General features: G+C 46.7%; 1 protein-coding gene across 5 annotated transcripts in view; it reads right to left on the reverse strand.

Annotated features, from left to right (window-relative positions):
• KLC1 (kinesin light chain 1) overlaps positions 1-14029 on the reverse strand; it is a 76533-nt gene that overhangs the window by 42752 nt on the left and 19752 nt on the right. For all 5 annotated transcript variants that reach the window (XM_075926483.2, XM_075926481.2, XM_075926482.2 and 2 more), the window contains exons 3-5: positions 10585-10815; positions 4305-4383; positions 216-441 (exon numbers count right to left, since the gene is read on the reverse strand). In XM_075926483.2, the coding sequence (XP_075782598.1) occupies positions 216-441; positions 4305-4383; positions 10585-10815 (536 nt within the window). The remainder of the gene's footprint in view (positions 1-215; positions 442-4304; positions 4384-10584; positions 10816-14029) is intronic.

Consider the following 14029-nt stretch of genomic DNA (forward strand, 5'->3'; position numbering starts at 1 on the left):
CTGAGGAATGGGAGAACATTCAGGAACCCATGTTATGTACCATGTCATAACACAGCACCTATGTCAAGTGCTCATGTGATATCACCACAAATAAAAATTTAGAACTCACTACATGTCAAACATTTCTGTAGCAGTTCCAGCATTAAGGCCTCTAGCCAACTTTACAGAAACAAGTTTGCTTAAAGGATAATTTAAGTATACATCAGAATACTAACCTGTATACCAAAGCAAGTATGTTTAGCATAGTGGCAACATCAGGATGGTCATGACCTGAAGTCTTCTCCAGATCTTCAAGTGCTTGTTTACAGAGAGGTACAGCTACCTCATATCTACCTTGGGAAGCATACTGAATAACCAAATTATGAAGAGTCCTCAATCTTGCCGGAATTTCGTAGCCACCTTGCTGAGCAGCTGCTGCCGCACTGCTATGCTGCTGCTGGACTGCAAAAAGAAAGCAACTTTTTGAAACCACTTCAAAAGAAAAAATCATGCTCCCTAGATACTAGACACTAAAATTAATCTTTACTCTGTAATTCTGTTCTGAAATGTAAGGGTAAAAAACAGCACTCCTATAAAGTGCAAATCTTTTCCCTGTCAGTAATCCAACTGACATACCCATTTATCCAAATGGCCTGGTGAAACTTTTGGAAAATTGGAATTTGGGATAAACAAAAGTATTACTTTGAGCTCTTTTCACCAATTTAGAAATACAGGAGCAAAGGGAGTAATACTGATGTTTGCTTAATACTTTAAAGAGTAATAAACAATGTTAATGTGATTGAGTTAAACAATAAACCAATAAATAGCTTTGTATCTGTGGAATGCTTAATAGCTGCTAAGAAGCTAACTGAGAAATTAGAAAGTTATTAACATAGGGCTATTTGGGGGACCTACTGTGGGTTTGGATAACTGTGATTTGTGGATAAAGATAATTCAGATAATCTAATACAGTATATTTCCAGTTATGAACAAATATACATTTTTACTACTTTTTACTCTTATTAGCCCTGTGAGCCAGTAAAAGCAATGAAGAGAGAAGTAAGTTCTATTCTGATTCACACGGTGACTGAATTATTATTAAAGCTCAAATTTCAGGATCAACTTCTGCCCTCAGTTACATCAACTAAGGATTGAAGTTCCTCAGGTGGAAGAAAAGGAGAAGACACGCAACACCAGCCAGCCACAGTGACTAGAGTTAGTCCAGAGAAAAGCAACAAAAATGATTAAACGTCTAGAAAACATGACCTATGAGGGAAGACTGAAGGAATCAGGTTTATTTGATCTGGAAAAAGAGAAGACCAAGACAGGATATCGTAACAGCTTTCAAGTACCTAAAAGGTTCTTACAAAGAGGAGAGAGAAAAATTGTTCTCCTTAACCTCTAATGAAAGGACAAGATGGACTTAAACTGCAACAAGGGAGATTTAGGTTGGACATTAGAAAAAACTTCCTGTCAGGGTGGTTAACCACTGGAATAAATTGCCTCAGGAGCTTGTAGAATCTCCATCTTTGGAGATCTTTCGGAGCAGATTACAGAAGCACCTGTCAGGGATGGTCTAGATCGGAGCTACTCAACACGCATAACCCACGATGCAGTCCGAGTTTACGCAGAGCTGTAGGGCGAGGTCTCCACCTGTCAGCACCCCCCCCCCCGTCCCTCACACCCATAATGTAGCTTCAGCCACTTCCCAGGCCACCCACCAGCCGCTATCCTGATATGCAGGTGCGGCCTGTGGCCTCCTGCGGTAGCACCTTCCTGCGAGCGGAGCTACGCTGGCTCTTGCCGTGGGGCACCACACTGAGCTGGGCCACCAGTCGGCACATGTGCATGAGCCACCAGCTGGCGAGGGGGCAGAGACGGCAAGAGGTGACGGCACAGCCAGGTAAGAGGAGAGGTGGCGGAGCTAGGTAGTGAGGCTGGGATAAGAAAGGTCTGCGCTGGGGCTCAAGCTGGGTCAGGGTGCTGGGGTCCATTCAGGCTTGGTCCCTCTCCACCACCGGTGTTAAAGAGGGGGAGGGAAGCGCAGTGTCAGGCCAGGCTGTGCTGGGCTGAGGACCCAGTGTCCATTTTATTCTGGGTGAACCCCGGGGAGAACCATGCAGTGGCAGGAGCCTACTCTATTGTGTCCCCCTGCCCTCACCCAGGCTGCTGTGCTCTGCTTCACTGTTACTGTGGAGTGGAGCCAGCTGTTGGGTCACATCACTCACTATGCTGGCAGGAGCAGGAGAGGGCTAATTTCTCTTGTTACCCCCAGCCAGGTCCCTTGGTAATCCTTTGGGCTGCCCTAGGCCCTGTGGGTCCCTTCCAAAAGCTATTGGCATATATATTTGTGATGCTGTTGCAAAAAAAGCAAATATGATTCTGGGATGCATTAACTGGTGTGTTGTGAGCAAGACGAGAAGTCATTCTTCTGCTCTACTCTGCACTGGTTAGGCCTCAATTGGAGTATTCGGTCCAATTCTGGGCACCGTATTTCAAGAAAGATGTGAAGAAATTGGAGAGGGTCCAGAGAAGAGCAACAAGAATGATTAACGGTCTAGAGAACATGACCTATGAAGGAAGGCTGAAAGAATTGGGTTTGTTTAGTTTAGAAAAAGAGAAGATTGAGGGGAGACATGATAGCAGTTTTCAGGTATCTAAAAGGGTGTCATAAGGAGGAGGGAGAAAACTTGTTCATCTTGGCCTCTGAGGATAGAACAAGAAGCAATGGGCTTAAACTGCAGCAAGGGAGGTTTAGGTTGGACATTAGGAAAAAGTTCCTAACTGTCAGGGTAGTCAAACACTGGAATAAATTGCCCAAGGAGGTTGTGGAATCCCCATCTCTGGAGATATTTAAGAGTAGGTTAGATAAATGTCTATCAGGGATGCTCTAGACAGTATTTGGTCCTGCCATGAGGGCAGGGGACTGGACTCGATAACCTCTCAAGGTCCCTTCAAGTCCTAGTATTCTATGATGCTACATTTGCATGGTTAAGCAACCATACTTAATTTGAGGCCCTCAGCATGCACTGAATATCATTGTGGCCCCCAGGGCTTCCAAAATTGAGTAGCTCTGGTCTAGATGGTGGTTAGTCCTGCCATGAGTACATGAGACTGGACTTGACGACTACTCAGTGGGTCTTCCTGTTCTATGATCCTATTATTCCTTCCTTATCCCCTTGCTCCAGGAGTATGAAGTCTCAGTAAATAGTTACTTCCTCATGCCCTTTCCTACCATTCTTCCGCCATGGTGGCCTATAAAACGACTATGCTACCATAGAAGAAACATCAATATTGGCGGCAGCAGCAGCAGCAAGAGAAAAGGAAAGCAAGCCTTTATGGCCAGTCTCTACAGCCTCTTCATTTTGTCTGATACTTCTTTGAAAACTGTTTACCTGCTTTACTGCCCACCTCACAACAGCTGCCTCTCCATCCCAGAACCAGAAAGAAACAGTCTGTTGCCCCCTCTCCACATAAATTTCATAAACGTCTCCTCCAATGCACAAGCACACTGATTCCAGAAATGGAACAGAAAGAACCAATGTTCCAGCAATGACAGCCTGGCTTTCTGTGTTTCACTTCCCCTACCAAATGAAACACCCTTGCCCTGCCTCCCCACTTTTGCTCCTTTGCCCCTCTCCACTGCGGGCTGGCAGCCATCAGCCTCATGGGGCTGGAGCTGCCCCTACCCGCGGCGTAGGGGCCACTCCAGCCCCACCAAGGCACTCCCCGTTTAATCAGTTAATTAGTTAAACTTAATGTTTAACCAGTTAATGAATTAGAAACTAATTAGAAATGGGATTTTATACCCCTACTTTCAAGGCCCTTTAAGACTTATCTATCATTCACTATCTAGAGGCTGATTTCAGACACCTATGACGACAGCTTCCATTGCCCATTAGCTGAATTTTCAAACAAGTAAGATCATGCTTTCTCCCATGCTGCCTCACAAAAATAGGAGGAGCTCCCGGGTAAATATCTGCAAAACTATCTCGCTATCCCAGCCTTTTTATGTAATGGGAATAGCATCCTCATAAATAACCTTTCCTATCGTCCACCCTTTGGAAGGGATGAACCAATACTTTTCTGTAATTTCTTACACCAGCACAGACTGGGTATGAGGGAAACATTTTTATCTTCATTAGATCATAATTTACTGCATACAATAAACCCTAAAAACTGCAATTAGCTTTTTGTTGTCTGTGTTGCACAGTGTCTAGACCATAACATTCTAAGAAATAATGAATGGTTATTTCTGTGAAGATAAAACCGACCTTCTATTCTGCAGAAAAATATTGTAATGATATAATCTGAAGTTCACTTACTTCCTTGTCCTTGGTCATCTTCATCATTGGGGAAAAGGTCATCCAGAGGTTCTTTGGTAGAATCTGTGTCTTTGTCTTCCTATGCAAACCCCAGCCCAAAACAAAATGTTAACATCATTAAATCTAAAAAACACTGAAGATATTTATATATTGTTATATATAAAAATCTATGTTTAAAGAATATTAAAGATATGCATAGAAGATGTGAGAGACACTGGAAATACTATTAATGCATATGCACAAGACATCTCAAGTCAACCTTAATTCTGGCATTTTCTGAGTTCTTGAGTTCACATTCTTAACATTCTTTTAGCTTTTTTAAATACTATTTCCAAGGTTATTTAGAAAGAAAACAATACACAATCCCTGGGAACCATAACAATTTCTACAAGATTTATCATTAGAGCTTGAACCCAGGATCTTTAAAATTCACAGCATATACTCCTTTAGCTCATATATAAGTAAATAATTTCTCAGTTATCTTATCTATGAAATGAGAGATGGGGGAGATACTTGCCTGTATCCTAAGTTAATCAGTATTGAGCAAGGTCTCATACTACTGTCAAGCGCACAGAATTAATATTACAGATTGAACCTCCGAAATTCGGGACTCTCTGGTCCAGCAACGTCCGTAGTCCAGAACTAGAGAGCCCCAGAGCCTGAGTGTGTGAACCAGCTGAAAGCCCTGGCCAGTGGGGCAGCAGCAGCACTGGTGAATCTTGGCACCAGGGAGCCCCAGCTGGGCGGGATAACAGCAGGAGGGCAGTCAGCAGTAAAAGCAAGGCATTTGGCAAGTTCCGTGCCAGAGATCCCCGGCAGAGCGCAGCAGAAGCTGGGCCGGCAAGCCCTGTCCCCGGGGTGCAGCAGAAGAGGGACAGCTGGCAAGCCCCGTCCCCAGGGATCCCCACAGAGTGCAGCAGAAACGAGGCAGCCAGCAAGTGTCAGTCCCAAGGACTCCCGATCATACAAGGGAGAAGTGGGGCCACAGCGGCTGGGGAGCTCCATCTCCGGTGAGCCCCAGTGGGCTGACTGGAGCCTAGTGGGCTGACTGGAGCTGGATAAATTCATGGAGGTTAGGTCCATAAAAGGCTATTAGCCAGGGGATAAAATGGTATCCTTGGCCTCTGTTTGTCAGAGGCTGGAGAGGGATGGCAGGAGACAAATCGCTTGATCATTGTCTTCGGTCCATCCTCTCTGGGGCACCTGGTGCTGGCCACTGTCAGCAGACAGGATACTGGGCTAGATGGACCTTTGGTCTGACCCAGTACGGCCGTTCTTATGTTTAGTGGCAGTGGGGCCAGAGTGGAGCCAACTGCAGGGAGTAGGAGTGTCCTGGGAGGCTGGTGGCAGGGGCCCTTCCCATAACTGGCAAATTCTCTCATTCGGGAGGGGTCAAGTCCCGAGGGTGCCAGATAAGGGAGATCCAACCTGTAGTAATAAGTTGACCAGAGACTAGAAACTTATTTCAGGGCTGGGCAAAATACAGCCCAGGGGCCAGATCTGGCTCCCTGCCGAGCACCCTGCCAGGTTCCTCAGGCACACATCTGCCACAGGCTTAAAGATCAATTTGGCAGCTCTCTGCTCTGGAGGGAGGAGGAGACTGTGTGTGATTTCCCCACCCTCAGCCCAATCCTCAGCTCCTATTGGCTAGAAACAACCAGCCAATAGAAGCCTAGCGCTTGGCCTTGGGGTGGGAGGCAGCGCAAGTCTCTTCCTGTTCGCAGAACTGAGAGCAACATGGAGGGAACAAGCCTGCAGCTCTAAGAGATCTGAGGCTTCAGCAGGCAGGGAGCCCAGCCTACCTTGGGAGTGCTGGCCAGGAGACACTTAGGTAAGCACTTCCCAGTCAGAGACTGTCTGACACCTCTGCCCCTCCCTACCACAACTCCCTCCCCCAGGTCACCTCTGCCCCACCAGCACCCTCTGTGCTCCCCTGCCCCAGGTCAGAACTCCCTCCCAGACCCTGTACTCCCTCCTTCACCCCCTCCCAGACCAAAATCCTCTCCTTCACCCAAACACCCTCTCAGACCCCACACCATCTCCTGCACTCCAGTCCCATACCCCATGTGCCTTTCTGTACACAGTCTCCATCCTAAATCCTGCATCTCATCCACGGAAAAGTGCAGCCCTTGACCACTTTCCAAAATCTTGGAATCCCCCCCCCCCCCCCCCCCCCCCCAAAAATTATTGTCCACCTCTGACTTACTGTCTTCTTCTGGCTCCCAGCCCAGCACTTTTCCATAGGCCCAAAAGGTGATTGCTGCTGCTGCTGCGTTCCATCTGGACCCTCAAGCTCTGTACTACCAGAAAGGCACTCTTTGTGCAGACAGCAGGGTCAGTGGGGCAGAAGCACCCTCCACTCAGGTGGAGGTTGATAGATTTTAGCAATAAGACACTTACAAGATCTACAATTCAGAGGCTTTTAACCCAGTCAGATCTATGTGAATTTTTGTGAGATTAGGAAAAGGGACACTACTGACTTTATACTGTGCACCTGCCAAATTTCTAGTTTTTTCTCCAAAGCATGGAAGTGCTAGCACATTTTATCCTGTCTAAAGATCACCATTCCTTGTTTAGCCTATTCAATTATTGAGGTACAGGCAGTCCCCGACTTACGTCGGATCCGCACTTACGAACGGGGCTTTCTCGCCCCGGAGGTCGAGGTAGCGGATTGCTACCTGCGAGCTCCGGGGCGAGAAAGCCCCGTTCGTAAGCTGCTCTGGTGCCCCTGGTCTGCTGGAGACCGTCTCCAGCAGACCAGGGGCACCGGGCGGGTTCCCGCGCTTCTGAGGCTTTGCCAGAGCAAAGCCTCAGAAGCGCGGGGAACCGCCACTACTGCCGCTTGAGACCCGGTGCCTGTGGTCTGCTGGGGACGGTCCCCAGCAGACCACAGGCACCGGGACTGAAGCCGCAGCCGCGGAGGAGAGGGGGTCCCCCGCGCCTCTGAGACTTTGCCAGAGCAAAGCCTCAGAGGCGCGGCACCCCGCTGCCGCTGCTGCTCTGCTCCCCGTGTCCCTGGTCTGCTGGGGGGGAGGGGCGCGGATAGTGTGCCCCCCCCCCCCCCCCCAGCAGACCAGGCTTTTGTTTTGGACCCTGGAGCAGAGCAGCTGGGGCGCTGCGGATTGGTCCTGCAGCACCCGCTCTGGGCACTACTGGACCAACCCGGCAGCACCCCAGCTGCTCTGCCCCAGGTCCTGATTCAGCCGCTGCTGGTCAGTTTCAGCAGTGGCTGAATCAGGACGCCTGGGGCAGAGCAGCTGGGGTGCTGCTGGGTTGGTCCAGTAGCGCCGAGGAGAGGAGCGGTGCTACTGGAGCAACCTAGCAGCACCCCAGCTGCTCTGCCCCAGGCGTCCCCAAGTCAGCCGCTGCTGAAACTGACCAGCGCTGACTACAGGAAGCCCGAGGCAGAGTTGCTCTGCCCCAGGCTTCCTGGAATCAGCGCTCATCAGTTTCAGCAGCAGCTGACTTGGGGAAGCTTGGGGTTCTTAAGTTGAATCTGTATGTAAGTCAGAACTGGCGGTCAGTTTCAGCAGCGGCTGAATCTGGACGCCAGTTCCGACTTACATACAGATTCAACTTAAGAACAAACCTACAGTCCCTATCTTGTACGTAACCCGGGGACTGCCTGTACTAACCTATACAAAAGGACTTCTGTATCAAGATTTAAATAGACTCCACTGGCTATTTTTTTTTTTTAACAAGTCTTAGCTTTCTTAGATTTCCCAGCATCGCATGCAGCTGGCTACCTGATTAAACAAATCACTATATTCACAATATACTAGAAAAGATATGTCTAGCAGTTGGTCAGCATGTCTAAACACATGCATTTTCCTCACTCCCTCGCTGTTGCAATAATAGGTCACAAGAAAATAAAATGATTGAAATAGATACAAGACACCATTAGGAATGTAACAATTTACAAGGCAAGAGCTATTTCCATGATAACACCTATACATCAATCAACGATAGCCTGAGGGACAGCTAGGTTACCAAACACTATTTAAAATTATGGAAATCACCTTTGCAAAGGTACACATATGTATATTAAAACTGTATATTTTTGTTTGCCCTCCTATTTTCCCCACCCTTTATATGGCACTGTAAAGAGTAGTGATTGTGCCTACGTTTTCAAATGACTAATATCATGGGGCCCCTTTCCGGACTAGAGCCTCTAGTGTTAATGTAAACATTAAATAATACTAGACCGCTGCGTCCCCTACTCACTACGCTCGCCAACCCTCCTTTGTCCGCCACAGCTGTAATCATGGCCTCTCCTCCTACCCAAGCTGTAACAGGAGGGGGGCTGCTCACAGCACTTTCTGCAGCCAGACTGGGCTAGAGCATGGGGTCTGCCACAGGCCACTGCAGCCAGATGTGGGCTGGGCTCCAACTGGGGGTTTGTTGGCCAGGCTTAATATTTTACTTTCATTAAAAATGATGTCCAACATAAAAAGGTTTCAACATTGTCTTTATTAACAGCAGGGTTGGGGAACCTTTTTTAGGTCAGGGGCCATTGACAGAGAAATCAGTTTGGGACCACACAAGAGAGAAGGCAGAAAAGCCCCTCCAAATCCCCCAACCCTCAATCATCTGTCCCCCAACTGAAACACCTTATTTCCCTAGTGCTCCAGCCCCAGGATGGGGGGGAAGGAGGGGACTGAGGTTCAAAGCCTCAGGCCAGCTTAACTCTTCTGGAGTTCTAGGGTTAGTGAATTTTGTGCACCCTAGGCTCTGGGGTGGGGCCAAAAATGAGGGGTACAGTGTGTAGGACAGGATTGCCAGTAAGTGGGCTAGGGATGGGAGTGCAGGATTTGGGCAGGAGGTGGGGTGCAGGATGGACTGAGGGTGCAAGGTCTGGGTGGGAGGTAAGGGACAGGAGTGGACTGGGGGCAGGGTGTCTGGATGGGGTGGGGTGGCAGAGCAGGCTACGGGCAGGATGTCTGGCCGGGAGGAGGGCAGCAGGAGCAGGTTGGGAAGGCAGGAGGTTGAGTGAGGGGTTGGGAGTGCAGGGTCTGGATATGAAGGGGTGGGAGGCATGCACTTGTCTTTGGGCCTCACACCAGTCCCAGGCTCAGCCTGCCACTGCTCCCATTAGGCAAAATCTGGCCAATGAGAGCACAGGGAAAGGCTCCAGACAGCGTGTTCGCACACTGCTGTTCCCCAGCCCAGGAGGCGGAGAGCTTCTTTCCTGCACAGCGAGGGTTAGGATTCTCTCTCCCTCCTGCCTCTTCTCCCCCACCCCTGCAGCAGGAAGCAAGCACTAGTGCTCCAACTTCACAGGGAAGGAGTGAGGGTGAGGGACTGCACCACCAGGCAAAGGAGGCCCAGGCCACTCAGGTCAGTGGTGCTGGATGCCTCCTCACCTGCCTTGCAGAAGCGCCACTTGCTGCTGCAGTCCAACATGTGACTCGGCGGATGGAAGGGAGGCAGTTTGAGGATTGGGCTTGGGTCTCAGTGGAGCGGTTAAGCACTGGGCTGAGGACACAGCCACTTGGGGCATGGTGAAGCATGGGGCGGAGCGTGGCTGGGGATGCAGGGTGCCTCCCCCTGTGCCTGGTCCATCTCTTAAGCCTGCTGGCCCAGCAGCCCATGAGCACTAAGAACAAAAGCAGCGTAAGCAAGTAGCCCTGGAGCAAGTTGTGCCGTCCCCAAACAGCATCCAGGACAGGGAGCCCAGGGGAAGGCAGAAGGTGTGGGATATCAGAGTGATGTGATGTCACTCTGTCATCCCACAGGAAAAGTGTTTTGAGAGAGAAATTGTGAGACCTCTGTCTAGATCAAAATCATCTGCCAGACTGCTCCAAATAATGCTATTTCCTTTTATACCAACAATTTACACATCTTACCCTCAATTTTCTTACTAATGGGGGTTAAAACAGACATTTTATGGCTTTCTGAATATAATTTTTAAAGTAAACTTTTAAAATAGTGTATTGCAGGGGGTAAGTGTTCTATGGACTGGTCATTTCTACCCCTTTCCCCAAGTCTAAACTGTAGTTACTCTATCATCAGTAAAATTAGGCCTTCCTGGAATAAAGACTATTTTGGGAAGCAGTTCTATAATGTGTGAAAGTATAAACTACTAAGATTAGGACATTTTAAATAAAGAAATCTCTCTCTGATGTGCCTAATAAACATTTCAAATATAGGTTTTAATTTGCTTCAAGTAATAAAAATTCACATCTGGGGATAAAAAACCCTCATTGGCAGCTTTAGCAGAAACTAACAGAAAGAAACATGCAGGATAATGTACAGTGCTTTTGAGTGTTCATCGACTTACTGATGGAGAAATATCATCATCATATTTTTTTAATTGATTCATGAATTCCAAGTGTTTCTTTTCTTCTTCCAGCTGAGCCACAGACTGTTCACTCTTCTGTAATTTCTGTTGGGTACTAGCTAGTTCATCTCGCAGCCACTGATTTTCCTGGCATAGGCGGCGAACCTGAGCACGCAATTTCTGCTTCTCTGATTCCACTGCATTTAAGTGATTTGACAAGGCCATCATTACCTAAAAAGCATGGGAGGTTACAAGACATTCTTCCTGTGCAGTGCATTCCTTTAGTTTTAACATAAGGCTTTTCTTGCATAAATACCATTATACTTGTGAAATCAGTTAACATTTGTGTCTGGACCCTTTCATAATTTCCATTTGGTTCTTGATTTCTTTCTGCTAACAACTTTGCTACCTGTTCAGTTCAGGCTAATCTAAAGAAATCTTACCCCTATGCAATATTTGCTTTTATTGATTAAACATACAGTAACTTATAAAGTTTGCTATCTTAACTGCTCTTTATAGACATGTACTTAGATAGCTGGGAATGACTTCAGTGCACATGAAGTGGTATAGGCCATTTTCTCTCATAAGAAATGGTCTGTGGACCTTAAGGACTACACAGCCACAGAATTACTTGTTATGATAGCTTCATACCAGATCAACCTTAAGGACTACCCCTCAGGGGCTCTTGTGCATTTCAAAGATTGAAACACTGTGTGAGCCTGGGTCCAGTGGGGAGTCTCCAAATGGCCCCAGGCTCCATGTTGTGCTTCAACTTTGAAACGTACAAGAGCCCCAGTGGGGAATCTTGTACATTTCAAAGGTAGAATACCACTGCTGAGCCCTTACCCTCTCCCATGGAGCTGGAGCAGGGGAGAACCAGCTTTTAAGCCAGTTCCCCCCAGTACCTCCTCCTCTTCCATTCCCACGTGACCAGAAGAGAAGGGGGACAATTTATGTCCACACTGGTGCATGAAAATCCCTCCTTTACCTGAACCAGGCAAAGCAGCACACGCTCTGCCATCTTTGGAAGATGTTAAAACACCACGCTTCTCATCTCATCTGACAAAGTGCCACAGGACTACTCACTGTTAACTACTCACATTCTCCCAATTAAGGAGAAAGATAAACATCCGCCACATTCCCCAGGCTAGTAGATTTTTGTGTGCTCCAGGCTCATGGGAGGGAGGGGGGAGACGAGCTGGAGCACCAGCACAGGCTCCCCAATGCTGGGGGGAAGTGGGGGAGCCCTGATCCTTGGGGAACAGAACCAGTCAAGCTGGGGGCCGCATCCAGTCCCCAGGTCTTAAGTTCCCTATCCCTGCATTATATGCTAGTCATTTCTTACTAGGTGAGGGAGGGAATTCTTTCCCAGTCCACCCCTCTCCTCCCCTATAGTGGGCTGGGAGCTTGCTTAGGGAAAAAATATGGAACAGAAATGTGGACTATCATGTTGCAAATTATTATGTAAGCTTGGGATGGATGCCTATACAAGTACTTCATAGAGCAGGGATAAGATGATCGGAGGTTTTCAGGGCTTCTATGACAGGTAAGGCAGGGAATCAACCTCATTCCTCCTTTATAGCCCCTTAACTCTCATTCTAGGGGAGGTCCCAGCAGCAAGATGGTTGGGTAAAGAAAAGGGATAACAGCAGCCCCCTGCATATATGTAAACGGTTATGGAATTACTTGCACTGAAGTTTTTTCTGCCAAGTATTCCCAGACAATTAAAATGAAGTTGCAGCCTAATTAAAAATCACATCAAGTCTCCTATCCTGCTGAAACATTTAGACAAAGCTTACACAGAACACACGCAAATCTATTGTTGCATTTACATAAAGGTTGCAAAACTGACCATGAAATGCAACTTTGGATAGTAAATGATTATATTATTCAGCCTCCATGACAAATTCACATTCTGCAGAATGCAAGCTTCCATTTTAATATGTATGCTAAGTTTCTAGGCCTTATAGTTGCGAACAAACCTTCAAAACATGACCCCATATATATCAGTAGTTGAGCACCTATTTCAAACTGAGATGGCAAGTTCATAAAGTGCCCATATTCCTCTCAATAGGACAAATTCTCCTGCCTAATCATGTTTTAAAGGGAAATAATTATAGAAATCTTAGATGTGCAATTGCACGGCTGATGATGTACAATTACAGCTGTTCACACAAAACAAGTAGTTGCACACACACATCCAATAAAAATTTAAAAATCAGTGACTAAAAGTTTCCTGCATTATTTTCTCTCATTAGTGCTGCTAAATGCAAAAGTAATTTTGATTACTATGTAGTGACTATATTTTACCCTCATTCATTGCGTCAATCTCCCACTAATGGTAGTGTGAACATTGGTATGGATCACAAGTAGCTCATGGCCTTCACTTTGTATATCTTGCTCACATATATTTTAAAGATATCACTTAGCTATACACCAAGAAGGAGTTTGGCTCCTTGATTTCATAAAAGATTTATCTTAAGTTAGTTTTGAGCACCTCAGAACCTGAATATTTTTATATGCGCGATTCACGTTAAGTAAAATTTCAGTTTTTCCCAGAAGGTAGTATGTTTTTTTTAAAAGATCTCTTTAGGGTAAAGGTAGTCCTATACAGAATAAATTTTCAAGAAATGACTCAATTTCAGGTTCATATCTGTTGCATAAAAAAGCCTCCGCCTGAGCTTACTTGATTTAGATACCTGGATTTTCTGAAACTACACCAAATTGTAAGGTCTAAGCTTTTAAACTGGAACTTTGTAATCTGTGTAACTCTCAAGTTTATGTAAACTGCAACCTTGTCATCTTTGTAACTCTCAGCCACCTTGCTTGTAACTTTCCCTAAGATGCTTCTCCCCTGAGTGAATGGAGAGAGACTGAGTCTGACAGTGTGTCTGAAGAAGACTGAGAACAATCTGGGCATGCTCCCTGCTGGATCAAGAGACGACTGGGCACGTTCCCTGATGATGAGGTGAATGAGTCCCAGGAGCCATTCAGACACAATATAAAGAGAAGGAATACATGTGAGATTCTCTTTTTCCTTCCCTTGCTCCTGAGAAGTTCCTCTTCAGTGTCTTCCCTTCTGACCAGCTTCCCCAGCCATGATGAGCAGATAGACCCTCCAGGATCCACATGCCTTGGCTCCTTCAGCAACCTACATGTCTGTGTAAGAGTGTGAGTGCCTGAGAGCAGGGATGAATGGGTGTGAATGAATGGAGGGGTGTGTGCTTGCTTGCTTGTCTGTGTCAGAGAGAGAATGCTATCTTCTTTAGTTTAAACCTTTGGTTGCTGCTTACTCCTCTTTAGTTTTACCTAGTGGAAATAAACCCATACTAGTGTAACTCTGGGTGGTCTCCAGTGAATATTTTTGGGGTAACCATATCTAGTATTTATACATACCCGTCCATCTACAACATCAAATTTTCAACAGACCTTTCAAACTTATCTG

Source organism: Pelodiscus sinensis, chromosome 5 (assembly GCF_052426305.1).
Source record: "Pelodiscus sinensis isolate ZL-2025 chromosome 5, ASM5242630v1, whole genome shotgun sequence".
In the NCBI taxonomy this organism is placed as follows: Eukaryota; Metazoa; Chordata; order Testudines; family Trionychidae; genus Pelodiscus; species Pelodiscus sinensis.